This window comes from Ailuropoda melanoleuca, chromosome 10, assembly GCF_002007445.2.
Source record: "Ailuropoda melanoleuca isolate Jingjing chromosome 10, ASM200744v2, whole genome shotgun sequence".
Classification (NCBI taxonomy): Eukaryota; Metazoa; Chordata; class Mammalia; order Carnivora; family Ursidae; genus Ailuropoda; species Ailuropoda melanoleuca.
In genome coordinates, this window is record NC_048227.1 from 55,423,117 (window position 1) to 55,443,613 (window position 20,497).

Genomic DNA, 20,497 nt, shown 5'->3' on the forward strand with positions numbered 1-20,497 from the left:
TTTTTTTTTTTTAAAGACTTTATTTATGTGACAGAGAGACAGCCAGCGAGAGAGGGAACACAAGCAGAGGAACAGGAGAGGAAGAAGCGGGCTCCTCCGAGCTAATGTGGGACTCGATCCCGGAACGCCGGGATCACGCCCTGAGCCGAAGGCAGACGCTTAACGACTACGCTACCCAGGCGCCCCTGTCATAGGTTTTTCTTGAGTGTGACTTTTCAAGTCTAACTCCAGGGTACTGGGGATTCACACAGAGATACCCCAGGTAGCTCAGAATTGAGAGACCATATCTTTACCTTGAACACCGTTCCACAGGAAAATGGAAAACCCTATCATTACACTGCACAGAGCTCAAGATTCTTCAAATAAATCCCTTCTCCAGAGTGAGGGGTTATGCCCTACAGCTCAGTGTCAGGAAGCCCTTCCTCCTATGGAGGTCCCCGTCATCAGTGAGTACTCCTCCTCTGGGCTCCAGGTGGCACTCAAATCACAGAACCCACACTCATCTGGGGACACATCTGCTCCACCAGGCACTCTGATGGCAGGGACTATGCATCTTCATGTCTGAATGCTCAGCTTGCCACACAGAGTGGTGCTCAGCATACATTTGTTATATGAAAGAATAACAAATGAACACAAGTACTGTTGAAGGCAAACTCCATGTTTATATCCTCCACATTAAACCCAATGCTGGTCCAAGTAAATTCATAAAGGGTTGAATTAACATGGAATCGTTATCTAAGCCTCAGAGCAAATATTTCCAAAGGCACTCTTTCCCTTTGGTTTGTCACAAAATTAAACATAGTCTTGATGATGAGGGGGTATTTATGTCTACTAAAAGAGAAAATGGAAAACCCAGCTTCTCAACTAATATCAATAGCTGAAATGTGACCTTTAGCAAATTACAGGGTTTGGCTACTTTAAAAAGTGGGTCAGCATTCCTGGAAAAAAAAGTTTGCACTTCTTTATTATATTAAGAGTAGGAATCTCCAAAACCAAACACATTTGGATTCAAGACATGCAACACCAGCTCTATGACACCATATAAAACTAAATTCTACTCATTCTTTCAACATATATTATGTACTTATTTTTTGCTAGATACTGTTAAAGGCACTAATATTACAATGTGAACACAGAAGCCAAGAGCCTTGCCCTGGGAAGCTTACATTCTAGTGAAGGAGGCTGATAATAAATAAAGAAATATGATACCCTTGGTGGCAATAAGTGTTTCGACAAATATAGAACAGGGACAAGGGCAGAGAATCTCCAGGGAATGACACTTACACATACTACCATTCACTTCATATATGTATTGCACTTTTAAACATTCAGGTGTTTTTACATCTGTAAGTAAGTGCCTCAAAATTGCCTTTCAGATAAGGCAAGTAATCCTCCTCCTCATTTTTCAAATGCCAAATGACCAAAACCAAAAAACTTTTTCATGAACACATGTTGATTAGTGGTGGAGTGAGTACTTCTGACCTCCAGCCCAGACATAGTTTCCTGCCAGGCCAAACCCTACCCAATGTGTCCAATATTCAGCAACACAATCACATTGAAAGTAATTCAGCTAAGTGACCACAAGGTCAGCTCAGAGTCTATCAAGAGTCCCTCATATAAAAGAACAGCTGAACACAATGTCATGAAGCCTACATTCTAGCGGAGGAAGCTGGTAGTAAGCCATCTGACCCCAACCCCTGCAAAAAAATTTTTTTAGGAAGAGAAGTATAGTCAAGCCAGTACTGAGGAGTTCCCAGAAACACTAAGAAATGGGTAAATAAACACAGGCAACTGAATAATATTCCACAGGAGCAATTCGAGAAAGCTGAGCACGGGTACTCACTATAGCACAGCCCTGTAACCAAGCACTGAAGAAAGGGTCAGGGGTGGGAGGTGCCTTCGTTTGGTAAAGAGGTCATCCATGCACATATAAGTCATGTGCAATGGGGAAAGAAATGAAAAGAGGAGCTGGAAGTCATCCAGGAGAAGAAAAAGGAATTGCACCTAGATGACATATAATACATTTAACTTCTTTTCAGCCATTCCAATAACCTCAAGTTTCCACAGAGGAAATAATGCTTCTGATACTATCATCTGCTTAGCAAATACTTTTCTTATTGACGGTTGAAAAAGACTTAAAATGTGTTTAAATTATTATTAAATTTAGATTTAACATTATTCAAGTAATAAGCTATACCTACAGTATGTACGAGTAACTTGCAAGTCCATAAGTGCAGGCCTTTGATTGGAAGTGTGTAGTAGCCTATTGACTGAGGCCATTTTACATGATGGCTAATGCTTCATTGCTGCCAAATAGACATTTGTGTTTAATGATTTCCTGTCACAACAGCCAAGTAAAACATAATGAGGAATTTCTATAAAGCAATATAAGAATTTTTAAAGCTTCTGTAAAATAAATTTGCCTCTTAAGTCATTAGTGCCATGCTTCAGTTCTGGGGAAGAATTTTACTGAGGAAATAAAAGCAAACATAGCAATGGGAGATACAAAAGGATCTCTTTCAGGGAGAGAACTGGACTAAGTGTTTGCTATCGGGTTTGCCTTGATTACATCAAGACACTAGGCCTGTCCCTCCCTTTAGATTCCACATCCTCACAGAATGAGAAGACATGACACGAGAACAAGGGTGTCTGAGGGAATTGCCAAATGTGTCAGGACTGGAAACAGCAGTTCAACAATATGACCGGTTGACTGTCCTCAAGGGAGAGTCTGTTATTTTCTTCATGTATTGCATAACATTTCGCACATCAGGAACGTGAAAATATCCCAGGACTGGTCTATTCAACCAATGCTTAGAGTTCTCCTAAGCACCAAAATACAGTACAGTCAAAGCTGGCAGATTACAGTGCCTCACAGCCTAACCAAAAGATTTACTTAATACTAAGATAAGGGTTGGTTTAAATACAGGTGAAAATTTAGTGTTCATGTATTACGCAAGGGCTGGGATCCCCAAGACATTCTTCTTCCCTTAAAGTCAATAAAGCTTTGGTTTTTCAGGCTTCACAGCACAGGATGTGCAACTGGCCAGGGAAAAGCAATAGTGGGAGAGAGAATACAAAAGATAAATGTGAAAATGGTAAAGCTCACTTGTCAAAAACAACTGCACAAAGAAGAAATCAAACACAAAAGACTACTTCCACCTTTTCTAATAAAGACACCCAAGAGTCTATCAAGAGTTCTAAGCACCAACTTTGGTGTGTGAGTACCAAAATGGCTGTAAGCATCTCTCCGGCACCTGGGAGTTCAAGTTCAGAATCTGTTTTTTCAGCTCTGTCACTGCCTGTCGCAATCATCACACGTGTACCCAAACAACATTTGCTGTGCAATTTCGAGAGATGGTCATTGAGCCCACTTGCTTTTCTTTTCTCCTTCCACCTTATTCTATAATTCATTAGCACCCCTACCAAAGATGAATTTAAAGAAATAAAAATTCGAAGGAAGTCGCTCCTTGTCAGAACACTTCTAATTGTTTAGAATTAAAGAAAAACGAGAGTAGCAGGTAAAAAGCATGCAGGTGGAGAAGTCTGACCGCTGACACTTTCCAGGGTCCTCTGCTATGGGCACAGATAATGAGATGTTAGAGCAGGTGGCATGTTTCATTTGGGAACTTGGTTCAGAAAGAGGCTCTATATACTCCTACACAGATGTGCAACAGCTATTTTTACTCTTGAGTATCTGCCAATGGGAACATCTTGCAAACAATCAAAACACAATCTCTCCCAAGGGTTTATTCTGATGGAGCCTGCTCCAATTGTGCAGGACACAGGTCCCACGATGCTAAAATAGTTTTTATCCATCGACCAATCAGAAGACGCCACACCACACTCTGTGCAGACAAAAGACGGCTGGTGTTGGAAAGGCTGAATAAATATCCTTTCCCAGCTATGGTACCTTGATCTTGGTGATGATTTTGGAATCTCCACAGCAATTATCAGGAACATTTCTCAACTACCTAATCCCAACTCCTAGTCCCCAAGAAGAAACTGTAGCTTGTGGTAGGAATTCCTTTTTGTTAACTTAATTAAAATATAATTTGAAGTCCAATGGAAAAGATAGTACATATTCATATCCCTGGTCTCTCAGGGAGCACTTGCTTCTAGAAACAAAGGGGGTTCAGTTTCCACCCCCTCGCCAAATTCCAGTCTCTTCGGGGTTATACTGAGACTGAGTTATTGTGTAATGCCCTTGCTACTCTAGACAGAGAAATGGACACAAAAGATAAATGAGCTTTGGAAGAAGAAATTGTACGGAGGGCAGAGGAAAGAAGGAGAGAGGAACGCAGTGGCTTTGTACCAGTTTGTAGACGGTGGTGATTAACAGTGCAGCAAGAACCTAAGTCTCAGTGCACAGCTGACCCTCACAAACACAAGGTGAGAGTGTAAATTCAAGAAGCCACAATATAGTATTAGCTTTCCACTTATGTGTCTTAAGCTTAGCCAGCACGGGAACAGTACTACACCCCGTTAATGAACTTACATGAGACCCTGTAGTAAATACACATAACTTTCACAGGTTGTGTGGTTATTCACACCTGCTACTCAGGCAGAATAGAAGTGGGGGAGGGCTCCAATCAACTCAACTCAACTCAGTTCAACTCAACTGTATGTCTGTAAATTTTCCCTTTTCTCTCCTGTGGCCTCCCAGATTGTATGGTGCCTCAAAATGACATTAAAAAATAAGACGTGTCATCAAGAAACACTGTCATTACCTCCCTGAGGTGATAACATCCCTTCCATTCCATTTCCTACCTGTATACATAACACTCTTGCCCAGGATCTTCTCAGGATATTTCCTTACTGCTGTTTATCCAGAGGCTGAGACCCAAGGAAACTCTCACCCATTTTCTCGGTTACTTTCCCATCAGTCAAGTGGGGAATAAAATAAGAGGGCTGGACACTTACAGAAAGAATCAGAACAAAGTGCCACATAATGGAGTGATTTTTAACTATCAAGAACTTCATCCTTTGCCCTTAAAGTATTCATTAAATATAAAAGAGTAAAGTGATAAGTTTTTTCAAAAGGATTAACAAAAGAAGATCTCCAAAGCAAAGCCAGTTTCTGCTTTTTTCCCAATAAAAGTAACCAATTATATGTTTTAGGAACACTGATTATCCACAACTGACATTTTCCTTTTTTCTCATAATCAAAGCACTAGATGTTTTCTACAGAAAAATTATAAAAAATTCAATAAACCAAAAGGAGAAAAATAAAAAAGCAGTCCAACTCGCAACCCAGAAATAACAGTGTTAACCCTATGGCCAGAGAAGGATGTATCTTTCTAGACTTCTTTTTATGCACATAGAGGTACTATTTTGTTTCAGTTTTATGAAAACGGGGTCATGCTGTATGTACCATATGGTAATCTCTTTTTTCAATAAATCACTTTTCTATTAATATCCTCTGGTATCAAATGAGACATGAACTAGTTCCAATCTTCTGAAAATCATGATGGAACATACCTGGAATTTTTCACCTTTGTGCATCTGAGTTGATCTAAATTCAGGAGAATCTATAAAGGCACAGGGGTAAATGTTATGCAGAAAATGTCCTCGATAGGAAACCTTCATTCTGATAACAGAAATTAATGTTAATAAATGCATAATATTTCACAAATAACATGACGATCCTTAATCTTATGGGTTGGTATTTTGTACTGAGTTTTAAAGACTCCACAGAGGACAAACATACTGAAAAGCATAAATATTTACTTCAATAGAAATCTCACCAATAAGAAAAAAAAAAGGTTCTAGTATTGAACAGACTTGTGCCTTCCAACGGTTATCATTGCTCATATAGCTAGAGTGACCATAAATTTATTACTCAAAATCAGATACCTTTGAGATGGAAAAGGCTGGTATTAATAATTGTGGTAGAACAGTATATACTGGCTCTCTCCTGAGAAGACTGATATTCCTAGAAGTTCGATTTTTCTGATATTCAAAAAATAAATCACCTGTGAAACGTGCACAAGCTTCTGGAAGTTTAATGCCTAACTTAAACCTACTTCAATGTTGACTCATTAACTGAAGGAAAAAAAAAGCGTCAAAAGTTCAAAATGTTCACAGGTGGAAATCCTAACATGCACAAGATTCAATGTAGTCAATTCTATATACTCTAACCTGTTGCTCTGTAGTGTCCTAAAACGCAGCTGTAAAATGGGATTTCACCACCAACAAACTCTGTGACCTGATGATCTGTATCATTCCCTTCTAGTCATTCCCTACCCAGGGGACATGAGACGATTCAAGGCAAACTGGGAATTTCAATTTCCAGACAGCACTTACTTCCCCTTCAGGAGAATACTCAGACGGTCGTCGACTGAGGTTTTATCCTCCGCAGCGTACGTCTGGCCCTTTTTTAAGGTTTGGATCATACAAAACTGGCCGGTTAATCTTCTGAACAGATCTGGAGGCACACGGAGTGGTTCAAACAATCGGCGGTAGATGCCACTGAGCTCCTTCTCAATCTTTACCTGAAACGCAGCAATGACCAGATGTTGCCATAACACAGCAACACCGGAACACTGGCTTCTGCTGTCTCCATCCAGGTTTGAGAAGAGACAAATCTGCAAGACGCACCATGGCCCTTCTGCACTTCAGTCAATGGACTCGTACGCAGATAGTAAGCGGTGACGTAAGTTTAGATGCTTAAAGGGCACTTTTGCAGTTAAGCAACTCCAAGAGCATATGGAAAAGATTTGCACTACTGATCACATCTCTTCCCATGCTCCGCAGAGCAGCTGTGGAGGTTCTCAATGTTAACCACAACACAGACCTTTCCAATGTTAGCATTTCCTATAAATAACAGGAAACCTTTGTCCTTATAACAATTTTGTTTCACAGAAAGAAATTACGTGAGCTTTTCAGTGTTATAGCAAAACGATAAACATAACATAGGAATCAACTTGGGAAAAATTTATGAAAATACAGGCATTAAGCATTTTGTAAGTATCGTTTAATGCATCACTATAGGAAAACAAACATCCACAGCTGTGATCATTGCTTCTGATTTATTTAGCAATTTCATCCTAAACTAAAATACTCTGTAGAATGAGAACCCACTGAATTAAGTCTGGCTACTGGAGGAAGGGAAAAGCAAAATGGCTGAATCACCTCCGCAGTCAGACAAGACCCAGATCATACACCATATTTGGGCCCAGCATTAGCCTGGGAAAACTGTATAGCATGTGAATGAACTTTGGGGTTCAGATGATCGTCTATCCCAATGAAATCTGTGACAGCCACACTCTAAAGCTTATAGATCCAGCTAATGATAGCCACTCAGCAGTCACGACAGCCTTTGTGATGCTCTTGCTCTCTTTCATTTTAACAAAGAACCAGCATTTATATTTTTCAAAAAAGTAGGCTTACAATATGCGAAGAAACAAAAGCACAGGTACTGGGTGAGGGTTTTACTGATGCTACTACCATCACATCAGCAACTTCTGAACTTTACGTTCAGAACTTGGGATTCCAGCAAGTTCTGATATTCAGAAATTATAATCCTTATCATTGCTACCATCTACCTCCACGTCAGAGGTCTAGTAATGAGTGTTTAAAATAGTTTATTCACAAATATGTCCCACTTTCGGGATACACACTAGCCAATGTGGCCTAGTAATGGACATAGGAACTGGAAAATCTATTGGCTCAAATACATAATCTGCTCATTCTGCAAGTCTTAGCTCAAGTCCCAATTCCTTCATGTAGCCTTCTTAATTCTTCTTGTGAAAGCAGTCACTCATCAACTGTTTTTTTGAGCACTTGTTATGTGACAATCATGGTTGACAGGAACTCGGAATACAACAATAAGGTGGTAGATGATATTATCATTCCCAACTGTTAGCTGCTCCCATACCCTGTACAAGGATTATCCATCCCCTAACCCCAGCCCATTCCCACGCTATTACGCTTGGCCATGTCATTTGCTTTAGCCAACGGAATGTGAGCAAAAGGGACGTATGCTCCTTCTGTGCAGAAATTTTAAGAGATACTGGGTCTTTGCGTTTTGCTCTCTTGTACTTTTTTCTCTGCCGTGAGAATGCATGTCTAAATCGAACCTGCTGCTTCAGCAGAGACCCTGAAATGAAGATGCAGCACAGAATCACAGCGGACACACAATTGCTACAGTCCACATATGTGGTGGGTGAGAAAAAGGACCTGTCACTGTTATTTGTCACTGAGATTTTCAGGTTGTTTATTACACAGGCTAACTTAGAGAAAATTAATACAGTAAGCAAAACAGACTGGGTTGCAATGTTTGAGGAGGTTACAATCTAGCAGAATGCCCATAACATGTATCATCTATATTATTCAAGTGATCATTTCCTGTGAAATGTTTTCTAAAGTTTTCTGTGCATATGTCTGGCTTTGAACATGAGATGAGGACAAGTGCTGTATCTTTTACCTTACTGAATACCTGGGTGTCCTTTGAACCGTTAGTAAACAATGTAGGGAGGGATTTCTAGAAGAAGTGCTTTCTTATCATATTTACATCTTTTTGTTCTTAGAATGACCAAGGAAATACAACAAGATAAATCAGTTGGAAAAAAAAGTTAAATACTAGTGTTTTGGCAACACCCTCCCAAAATGATGACTTCATTAAATGAATATTTGGGGCATATGGAAAAAAAAATAAAGTCATTACATTTACAAAATAGCAGGAACTATTTGTAAATCATTAGTATGTTCAAGGAAGTTGCCTGGTGAGTAATTAATTTTACAGCTGGGCAAAGATATTTCCAAGTGACATTTAAATATCAATAGACAAATAATGAAGTTAAATGACGAAAAAGGTTCTCTCATGTCCAAATTGCCTTAATGATGTAAAAAGTTTAAAAAACTCATTTGTAGGTATGTCTGGGTGGCACAGTCAGGTGAGTGCCCGACTCTTGGATTCGGCTCCAGTCATGATCTCTGGGTCATGGGATAGAATCCTATGTGGGTTCTATTCTGAGTGTGGAGCCGGCATGAGACTCTCTCTCCCTTTCCCTCTGTCCCTCCCGCTTGCACTCTCTCTCTCTCTCTAAAATAAATAAATACATCTTTATTTTAAAAAGACTCATTTGTAGAACAAAGTTCATGGTATTCAAATATTTCACATTCAGACATATATAAACAAAATCAGAGCAATGATATTAAAGGGACTAAGGATGTTAGATGTTCATTCTCAAGTCTGAACAAAGCACTTCAAAAGCTTTTTGTCTTTAAAATCTCTTCCTTATTAATTAATTTTAATAATTACCGGTCTTTTCTTGTACAAAAGATATGACAGATGCAAAATGTTGACACCCAGGAACACAGAGTTCCAGATCATGATATCCAAGGCACATCGGTAGAGAGTGGCCCAGACAATATAAAGGGTGCATCCTGTTGAATAACAAAGTCAACGTGTTAGATGTCTGGAATAGCGTAGCTTAATAAATGTTATCCTCTGTATATAAAAAAAATCCAAACACATTTTAGAAATACTTAAGTCAGGGACACCTGGGTGGCTCAGTTGGTTAACCGGTTAACCATCCGACTCTTGATTTTGGCTCCGGTCATGATCTCAGGGTCCTGAGATCAAGCACCCCCATTCCCTCCCCCACCTCTGCACTCCCCCACCTCCCCACCTCCCCTCACCCCAGCACCACTCTGCACTAGCCCTGGAACTTACTTGGGATTCTTTCTCTCTCCTTCTGCCCCTCCCCCTGCTTGTGCACAGCTCCCTCTCTCTCTCTCTCTTAAAAAAAAAAAAAAAGAAATACCAAAGCCAAACATCACATTAAGTTCTATTTTTTGTCTTATTACCACAAAAGAAAAAACGTGCTTTGTTGTAGAAAATTTATATAGAAAATATTTTTTAAAGGGGGAAAAACCCCATAATTCTACCACTTAAAGAAAACCATTGTTGATATTTAATACTTCCTTACAGTCTTGATGCATTTTTACCAGATGGCAAATCTACAGTACATAAAATTTTGAAACCCACTCTTACTTATTTTAGTTATTGTAGTAATTTCCCTATTTTGTTAAAACTCTTCATATACATAGTTTTTAATGACTGTAACTGATTAAACCCTAATTTATCTAACCATTTCCCAACTGGTAAACAGATGAGATTTTGGGGGTGTAATTTTTGATACATCACTGAAAGATCTTTATACATTAAGAATTAATGTTTTTCTGACTATTTCCTTAGGGTGGATTACCTGACAGTAAGTCGAGGAAAAGAACTTTATGGCTTTGGTGAGACTGAAGAATTGTTTCCCAAAGATACACAGATATTTGCAATCCTGAGTTGGGAATGCCACTATCCAGTTGTTAATATTATAAAATTTGAAAACTCTTAATTTGATACTGAGGAATTCCTCAGTATGTGTTTTTGTTTTCCATTTCCATGATTATTGGTGAGACCAAATATTTTACCAAAATTTTCTAACCATCTGAAATTTTCATTGATGATTTTCCAGTCACCTATGAAAATGTTCTTGCTTTTTATCAATTTTCTCACTTTAGGAAAAATATCCCATTTTCTTTTGATCCATTTTTGGTGGGAGAGTCAATATATATTTTTAATTTAAAATAAAATGATCAATATGATATAAATAACAACATACATGCACGTAAAAGCTCACCTCCCACATTAAAAAGTTATCCATTTGCAATTTTTATTTCATCAGAATGATCTGGTGCATCTGAGTAGACCAAAATGTAAAACTTTATAAGTTTTTAAAATAATGTTTCATAGCAAATTTTGTTGAATTTTAAAATATTATCACTTAAAGAAGACAGGGAAAAAGAATGCTTTGACTGACTGGGAACATGAATTATAGTCCTGGTTCTGCCACATTCTCTCTCTTTTAATTTTCAATTCTTCATTTAACTTCTCCAGGTTTCTTCTTGTTCGGATTAGATGATCTCCTTGGTCTGTCCTACCTCTAAAACTGTGTCTTAAAATTTATAATTAGCAGGGTGCCTGGGTGGCTCAGTCTGTTAAGTGTTTACCTTGGGCTCAGGTCCTGATCTTGGCATCCTGGGATCCAGCCCTGCCTTGAGCTCCTTGCTCAACGGGGAGTCTGCTTCTCTCTCTGCCTCTGCCCCGCCCCCTCCCCTGCCCCTGCACAGGCACTCTCTGTCTCTCTCTCTCTCAAGTAAATAAATAAATCTTAAAAAATTTAAAATTAGCCTTGGCCTTTTTATAGGGTGTGGTTTTGTTTTGTTTTTCATTCAATACTCTCTAACGCTGCAATCCCTGCCTTACTCAGAGGTAACACAGCCACAAAAGTCCCACAAGCTTCTAGCTTCCCTTCCAGCCTCTTCTTATTTTATCTATCTATCTATCTATCTACTTATTTATTCATTTTGAGTATAGTTGATGCATAATGTTACATGTTTCAGGTGTACAACATAGTGATTTGACAAATTTATACGTTATGCTGTGCTCACAAGTGTAACTACTGTCTTTCCCCGTATAACACTATTATAGTATCACTGACTATATTCCCTATGCTGTGCCTTTTATTCCCATAACTTATTCATTCCCTAACTGGAACCCTCTCACTTCCAGGCTTTACTTTGACCATTCCTTGTAATTTTTCATGTATTCCAGGCATAATGAGCTACTCTTCATTCTCCTTCAGTAGGCTGATTTCCCTCTCCTCTGTGCCTTTTACCTGGCTACCACACACACTCACACTCAGATAAATCCTGTTCAGCTTCCAAAAGCCAGCTCCAGGGTCATCCCCTCAGTGTGACCTGGTTCCACCTTCCTGCTGAGCCTGTCACCCCCTCCATTTCTCCCTGGCCCTGGGAGCACACCTGCAGCACAGCATCCAACACCTCACACGTGACTGTCCACCTGTTCCTCTCCAATCCCCCAAAAGTAACGTTTTCAAAGATGGACACTGCCTTCTTCAATCTTTGTCCGACAAATTACAGGTGCTCAAAAATGCACCTGAATAAATAAATCACCAAAGGAACAATCACACAGAGAGTGATTTGTCAAGAATCACTGGCTAAAATAATTCATTCAATTGTTTCCGTATTTTGATGTGAATCAATTTAACCTGCTTCATCAGGATTACTGGAACCCTCAAAAATGTTTTACTTGAACTATTGTGTCTGGGAAATGGCTTTTGTTCCCAGGGTCGCATTGTAGGCCATAAGAAATGCCTATACAAGTAACAGTGGTTAAGACTGGATAGTACTTACTATGTGCCAGGCACTATTAGAAGTCAAATATCACACATACACGTGTGTGCGTTCACACACACATGCTCATTTAATTCTTACAACAACCCTAGGAGGTGGTATTATTTTTACCCTTATTTGACACATGGGAAAACTGAGGAGTAGAAAGGTTCGATCACCTGCCCCAGTTACACAGTTAGCAAGTAGTGGAACCAGGATTTGGATCACACACTCATGCGTACAAATGGAAATTTTGCTATCTGGAAAATGTAAACAATATGGAAAATACACATAGTCTTATCTAAAATAAATAAGGGCATGTAAAGGCCTACATTGCAGGTTACCTGGTATACATACTGCTAATTCACCGACAGAGACCTAGATTTTTGGAATGCTATAGACTGACAAGAAATGCCCTGAAGCCCCCAGTACAAAGCCCATCTGATGCCAGTTACAGAGAAGTTACAGACGTCTCAATTAGGTATCTTACCTATAGCTAACATTCCCCTAAGGAGTATCATATGAAGGTGAAGAGTAGTTGGAATAACCAACCCAATGGTGAAAAAAATATTTGCTACATGAAAAACTAGGTGATGTATCTCTCTCCAGTTTTCACATGTGGTCTCATTGGAAGGCACGGGTATGATACTTTCTAACTCAGGTGTAAAACCTATTGCAGTTGATTGTGTCAAAGGGCTGGACTCGGTATAATTCATCTTGAAAATCCCTGTAAAAACAAAGAAACAAAAGGACAATCATAAAAATGGCAGCTGTACCCTACTACTGCTATAGGTATTGTATCAAAATGATTTCTGTGAACTAAATGTTGGTAGATAGACTATTCTGGTGCTTATGAATTAGACTCAGGTTTGAACCCTACCAGTCACATATTAAGTGTTATTACTTTATCTGTTAAATGATGATAGTAATACCTCATTTGACTTTCTAATGAAATGAAATGAAATATATAAAATATTTAGCATACTGCACAACTACTTACTGATACATATATCTGTATACAAACATACATGGTGGAGGAGAGAGGAATGAGGAATTAACTAGCCTAAAAGACAATCACCAATGTTCATAAACCACAGCAATTACAAAGTCTTCCATCACATTCCCACTATGACACTGAATCCAAACACAGAAAAAATAACCGAGAAAACTGATTTTTTAAGTACTTTCAAAAAATTAACCCTCTTATATTTACTATTTGAAGGCTTAGGATATTTAGAAGGCTCTATTTATACACTGTCATTAAATCATTGTATCATACATATATATATTCTATATTATCATATGTACACGTAATAAATACATTACTAATCATTTATATATACACACAGAGATATAAAATTTACTCTTCCTTTCATTGTCCAATTTAAATCTCTACTTTCTTTCCCATAAAAACTCTACTAGGTAGCATGTTATGAATTAAAAAGTAGTAAACTTGTGGTTTACTTATATGTAGGTGAGGTAATGAATATACATTCAACTATTTAATATTAAAATCTGCAGCAACTACATTTCAAAGAGTACACATTTTGCACATGCTTACCTAAACCTTAACACAAAGTGGCACCATTTCCTAACTGAATTACCTGCCCTCCATCTCCGGTACTTAAAAAACTCTTTCTGTTATTAATTATTCAAACTGGTCCCTGACAAAAACCATGCAGGTTTACAGATTATATGAATTATTCTGTTTCAGAAAAAGAATTCCAAATGGAAACCACAAATATCTTTAATCTAATAATATGTCTTTCCATAATAAGGTCACACAATTAACCTTACTTTTCCATTCATCTTTTTTTTCCATCATATCAAAGTAAAGGTTTTAGGTGGTAGAACAATTGGTACAGATTGGGCATTTTGAAAGGATGTTATTAGACAAATCTGAAAGAATTACACATATCTTAAGATAATAAAAAAGTCCATGAATTACAAAGTATAAATAAAATGATCAAGTCAATTAAAGATCTCTTCATAGAATTCTGGAATAGTTCATAAATAAAAGATAAATAGTTGACTTAGATATTGATTTTCTGCAAAAAGGAAAGAAGCTACATAAATTCAACTACTTTCCAAATGTTTAAATCAATAAAAATATTAGCCTATTGGGGTGAGAGGTATCATTATTTGAATAATTCCATTTATACAAAGTTTGCTTTCAAGGACCAAATGATAATTAATCCCATAATTTCTGCAGGAGGGAGAATGATACTCAAGGTCCGCCCTCTATTGCTCACAATCAGCGTCAATGTCAGCTTATGCGTTAGCATTACCTAAACTAATAATAACTACATTTCTATGGCACTTTGGAATGTGTGTCCACTTCCATTGTCCTATTTGCTTTCCTAACTATCCTGTGTTCTCTATGAAGCAGAGACGATGTCATATTCATCTAGGTATACCCAAGGCCAAACTCTGCAAAGAATGCCAAAGGTGAAAGCCATACAGAAGGGACACAGACATGACAAACATTTCTAGAAACCACTTTCAGTCTCCCCAAACCTTAGTAGTAAAGACAGGAAAGTGCCCAGCATTCCTGGGACTAAGAAAGTCCGGTTCTATACCAAAAGTGCCTGGGGAGCCACATAAGTCAAGGAAAGTCACTTCCGCTCCTTGGGTAGGCTTCGTCCTGGGAATAGAGGTGGCTGGACTAGATGGTCTTTGAAACCTCTTCAAGTTTTAATAGCTTGAGGCTCTAATACACATTTACATAGTAAGTTAGTTGATACAAATTCTCCCTCATATCTACCACATTACACCTGTATTGCCAACTAATCCACTCTAGCTCAATTTCAGGCTTTTAAAAGTTCTTCAAGTGGCACTAAAGGTACCAACTTCTGCTCCAAGAGAAATGATAGGAAAACTACAACCTACTGAAGAACCAGGGAAATAGCAATAGGAATTTTTAAAAGGTGAGATCATCCTACAACATATTTTGATGCACCAGACCTTATTAAAGATATAGGTATTTATATACATATTTATTTTCTATATGTATTATAGCTTGTAGAATAGCTAACATTGTATAACACATTTATATAATTTATTATTTAGTTATAGATCTGTTTATTATTTATCTATGTGTATTTATCGCTATGCCAATTTTGAAATGCCAGTTACCTCCTGTCAATAATATTGACTGGATCTTACTAGTTTCAGCTCCCTTTGATCACTTTTAATGGATTTAAGTCGTTTACACTGAACTATCCTTATACAGACAATAAGTCTAAGGAGGAAGGCTAGACCAAAAAATTAGTAAACGTTCAGGTCAATTTTGACTGAATCAAGAGAAATTTTCTTTGTCCTATTAATTCTTTAGAATCTAATTCCTTTAATTACCCACTCTGGTAAAGTCCTGTTTATCTATCGATTTCCAAATAGGTGTCTGCAGGATTAAACAGCTACATGGTGAAACTAACATTAACCCTTCACCAAACTACAAAAAATGAAAAAGCAGCAATGAGCAAAAGTCGTGCTGGCCGACCTGATTCATTCTGTAAAGCGAACTGAGCCTTCGCAAATCCGGGGAATGGCAAAGGGCATTACGTTGCCAAGAGTCTTTTCGCACTTATTCTTGCTTTTTCAAAGCAAGCGATTCCTGGGACGTGTCTGGCCAACAACACATTTCCCAGTGCTTCAGAAGCCACGGTGCGGGCGGGTGGCGAGGTTCACGGGTTCCCCAGCCAACGGATCTCTCCAGGGAACCCGGTCACCTCGCTCCTTAAAGGAGGATCAGTGTCTGCTGTTCCCCTTGACCCGAACGCTCGGGCCATGAGGGGTGTGCAGCGAGCGCCATGCCCCACCTGGCAATCCCAGTGCCGGGCCGGGGCAGGCCACACGGTGCGCCCCGCGGCGCGCAGCCTCCGCAGGAGACCGGGCGGCCCTACAGCGGGCGAGGAGGAGCCTTAGTGGGTTAGGGGCCGGGAGCCCCGGGCGTCCAGCCGGGCGAAGGGGTGCCCAGTTCACCAAGGGCTTGCCCGAGGCAGAGCGCGGGAACGGGTACCCGAGGGGGCTGGAGCGCCCGGGGACGCTGGTGCCAGACTGATGCTGCAGCAGCTGACTCCTGAGGGTCTGTGGCCGTGGACCCCAGACGCGGGAGAAAGGCGGCTTCCGAGAACAGGGAACCCCGCGAGGGCTCGGCCAGGGAGGAGAGGGCAGGGCTCCTGGCGGCCCGGGCGCGGAGAACCCGCAGCCGCAGCGGGGGCTGACAAAGTTCTTCCCAGCGCAGCAGCGATCCAACTTTCGGTTCCCGATTTAGCCCCGGGAGCCCGAGGTTGCAAATAGCCAGGCGCGTGGGGGGGTAGCCGCCGGCAGCTACGCCTCCCGCTCCTTACCTGGCTTGTCCCTGGCACCGAACCTGGGCGGCGCTGGCCAAAGTTTGGGGTGACAGTGGCAGGGCGCGGGGACAGCGACGCGGCGGCTCGACGGGCGTCCGAGGCGAAAGCCTCAGCGGATCGCGGGTCCGGAGCCTCCTTGGCCGGTGCCGGGTCCCCGCGCCGGCAGCGGCTTTGACTAAAATAGGCATCGCGACGGTGGCTGCCCCGGCTGGGGCCGCACCGCGCAGGCGCCCGCCGCCCCGGCGCCCCCCGGCGGGCGGAGCCCGGGGCCTCGGCCCGACTCCCCGCGAGTCTGCTCCAGCTCCACCGCCGCGTCTGCACCACCGTGAACAGTTTGAAACACCCGCTTTTTTCTTTCCCCGTTTCCTCTCCACTTCTCGATTCTGTCCTTGTTTGGGCATCCGTGGGGGGCGGCAACATCTTAGGACCAGAGGCGTTGGTGGCTCATCTCCATGGGGATAACTCCAGCAGTAGGATCCCAGCAGGGAGAGAAATCAGGATAAAAATGAGAANGAGAGCTAGAATCTCATTCCCCTCAAAGTCCAACGACCCATTCGCGTAGCTCCTTTCTGGGACACTGGCTCGCCTCTCAGCAGCAGCAGGAAGGGCCGGGAGTGCGCGCAACTCAAGTGTCTGAGCCCTTGCGGCGGGCAGCGGCGGGCGGCGGCTGGCGGGTTGGCTCACACCGACGCAGGACACCGCCCTCGGGAACCGGGCTACTGGCCGGAGCAAGCCAGCCCAAGCCAGCCCTGCTGCTGCGGGGGGCCACGCGGGAGAGACTTTTGACGCAAGCCATTGTTTGTTTTCAAAGAAGGAGGGTACTTAACCCGAAATTTGCATTCCTATGGCGGTTCAGGGCCCTCCACTTTAAGCGAAGCTCCACCCGAAATTGCCAAGTGAATTTGGTAGATATGGGACCTTAAGTTGGAAAACAAGATGTGAAAGTATGCTCCAATCAATCTTTACTGTTCATAGAGGACACCTATTTGGGGTAAGAAATGCAGGGGAAATTAATGAAGAGTTGGCATGGGGGGAAGTGTTGGAGAACAAAAGAGGAAGAAGGTTAGATGGACGTTCAGTTTCCACCCGAAGTGTCCCACTGTGGGGTAGAATTTGTACCGAATATTAGAGTATGAGGTCGTTCGTGCCAAACATGATCTAAACATGAAAAAGACAACAGGTACATTATAAGGTAGGTACCTGGAAGTGCACACTCGCCAAATCTCTCCAGGGAAGAGGCAGGGCAACACAGTGTTCAAGAACATGGGGCCTAGTGCTGGACAGGCTGGGTTTGAAACCGGCCTCGGCCACCAGCTGGCTGTGTGACCTTGGAAAGTTACTTAGCTTTTCTGCGCTTCGGTTTCCTCTTTTGTATCAAGGGGATGATGATGATAAGGATGATGATTGCACCAATGCCTCATAGGAGTGTTTTGAGGACTAAATGATTTAATATATGTAAAAGGCTTAGAATGGGATGTGGTACATGGTAAGTTCTATGTATATGAATATACATTATACCGATAAAGCTCCTTCTCTCTAATGTGTTTGAAATTTGTTGTAACTAAACAAGGTTAATTTTCAGGGCTACTTCTTCAGAGTCTGTTTCTTTCTAGGTGCTCTGCCAGCCATTTGGTAGCTACCACTAAATGCATTTTAAGATGTAGATGCAATAATGAATGTGCACAAATATTTACATGGATATGCATTGGAGAATGGCTTATAATAAAGAACACTGGAAATAACCTAAATTCTAACCATAGGGGACTAAGTAAATTATAGAACATCCAAACAATCTTGTTCTAAGCAGTCAAAAAAAAAAAAAAAAGTTGTAGAGGGGTGCCTGGCTGTCTCAGCCAGTAGAGCCTGCCATTCTTTTTTGTTTTTTTTTTCAAGATTTTATTTATTTATTTGACAGACAGAGACAGCCAGCGAGAGGGAACACAAGCAGAGGGAGTGGGAGAGGAAGAAGCAGGCTCCCAGCGGAGGAGCCCGATGTGGGGCTCGATGTGGGGCTCGATCCCAGAACGCCAGGATCACGCCCTGAGCTGAAGGCAGACGCTTAACAACTGTGCTACCCAGGCGCCCCAGAGCCTGCCATTCTTGATCTTGGGACCGAGAGTTAGAACCCCATGTTAGCCGTGGAATCTACTTAAAAATTTTTTTGTAGAAATATTAGAAATATAATAATGTCGACTAATTATTTAGAACAGACGTTGGTAAACTATGGTCTAAAGGCCCAGCCACTGTCCATTCTTGTACAGCCCAAGAGCTAATATGACTTTTATACTTTTTATCAGTCGAAAAAATGAAAAGAAGAATAATATGTCACGATGTGTGAAAATTATATGAAATTCAAACTCAGTGTCCATTGAATTTAATTGGAACCCAGCCATACTCTATGGCTGCTTTTGTGCTACAAAGGCAGCATTGAGGAGTTCCAACAGAGACTCTATGACCCAGTAAAGCCTAAAATAGTTACTCTCTAGTTCTTTACTATTGTGCCTTGATACAGAGTATACTTTTGTGCTAGGCACTGTTATAAGTGGTTTAGCTATATTAAGCCATTGAATCCTCATAATGGACCCTACGAAGAAACAGTTACTACCAATATCACCCTTTTATAGATGGGAAACTGAGGAAACAGAGAGGCAGAGTGGTCTGCTCCAGGTCACACAGCTAAAAAGCTGATCCAGGATGTGAACCAGGCCGTCTAGTTCCAGAGCTCACACCTTTGTCCACTAGCTACAAGTTTCTGCTACCTTCTACTTCTAGCTACATTGCTTCCCATGGAAAGATGTTAAGTAGAAAAAGGCAAGTTACAAGGGTGTGTAGAATATTAGAAATCATCCATGATGATAAGCTCTAAAATGTGTACCTTCCTTACCTCAGAGTGGTGAGGTTGTATGTGATTTTTCTTTTTTTTCTCCTTTCTTCCCCTCCTTCCTTCCTCTCCCCTTCTTCTTCCAACTCCTCCCACCCTTCCTCCTGCTTCTGCTAAAGTTTCTACAATGATTATATGTTACTTTTATAGTAATTTAAAAACATATTTATTAAAATAGTAGAGCCCAGGTTCTGGCTTTTGCGGATGGGAAGGCCAGAAGCCAGAGGTACGGTTACAGAGTCAGCTGTTACAGGACACACTCATTCCTTACCTAGCAGAATTAGATGCTTGTAAGGTATATAAATCATACAAAGATTGTATATTTTTTTGAAAAGAGTAGTTGATTCAAAATCCTAAGACTTGAGAACTGGCATTTGATAGAGTCTGGGTTTTCTTGGAGTCTGTGTTCCATAGAAAAAGGAGACTGCACTAAAACTAACAGCCTCACTATAATGCATCTAAAGATTAAAACATAATTTTATATTTGTTTCTTATCACTGATGTATGAATAATAGCTCTATAAAATTTAAAATAAGAATCGTAGACACAAAACTTGGTTTTGGGAATGGGTAGGCTCCCTGGTCCCCTCCTGCTTGTCACGGAGAGGTCAGGCTGAAAGATTCTGAGCACCATTTGGAAACTGACATAATGCAGGGAAGTAAGTTGCACAGAAGTATAGAATGAAAAGCGTACAAGGCGTAAATAACAAAATATAGGGCACCCTGTCTCCTCTGCAAAAACTCTGCCTAACACAGCTTAAATTGACATAATGATTTCTAACTTCATTTCTCTATGGGCATCCTAGACTGCTTTGACTATTTGGACAAAGCCTTGATGAGATTTCAAAGTTCAGATAGAATAAGTTTTGTGAAAACAAAACAAGACCTCAGGGAGTCGCTAGTTTTAAAAGTATGTAGCATTATCTTTCATATCTATAACTGCCTATTGTTAACATCAGCGCAGACCTTATTTTATGGAGACATAGCTTCTTCTGGTATGGTCTCAAGGCAGACAGTTCTGATCAAACATGGATTATTAAACAATGATTTAATTAGATTTTTTCTATGTCTAA

At 40.7% G+C, this 20,497-nt stretch overlaps 1 protein-coding gene across 2 annotated transcripts in view; it reads right to left on the bottom strand.

Annotated features, from left to right (window-relative positions):
• Positions 1-16,865, bottom strand: part of BVES (blood vessel epicardial substance) — a 39,956-nt gene extending 23,091 nt beyond the window's left edge. Inside the window, exons 1-5 of one of the 2 annotated variants that reach the window (XM_034670907.1) lie at positions 16,542-16,865; positions 12,683-12,919; positions 9,263-9,387; positions 6,304-6,491; positions 5,479-5,587 (exon numbers count right to left, since the gene is read on the bottom strand). In XM_034670907.1, the coding sequence (XP_034526798.1) occupies positions 5,479-5,587; positions 6,304-6,491; positions 9,263-9,387; positions 12,683-12,908 (648 nt within the window). In that variant the 5' untranslated portion in view covers positions 12,909-12,919; positions 16,542-16,865. The remainder of the gene's footprint in view (positions 1-5,478; positions 5,588-6,303; positions 6,492-9,262; positions 9,388-12,682; positions 12,920-16,541) is intronic. The other variant, XM_002917044.4, reaches the window with a different exon arrangement.
• Between the last annotated feature and the right edge of the window lie 3,632 nt (positions 16,866-20,497).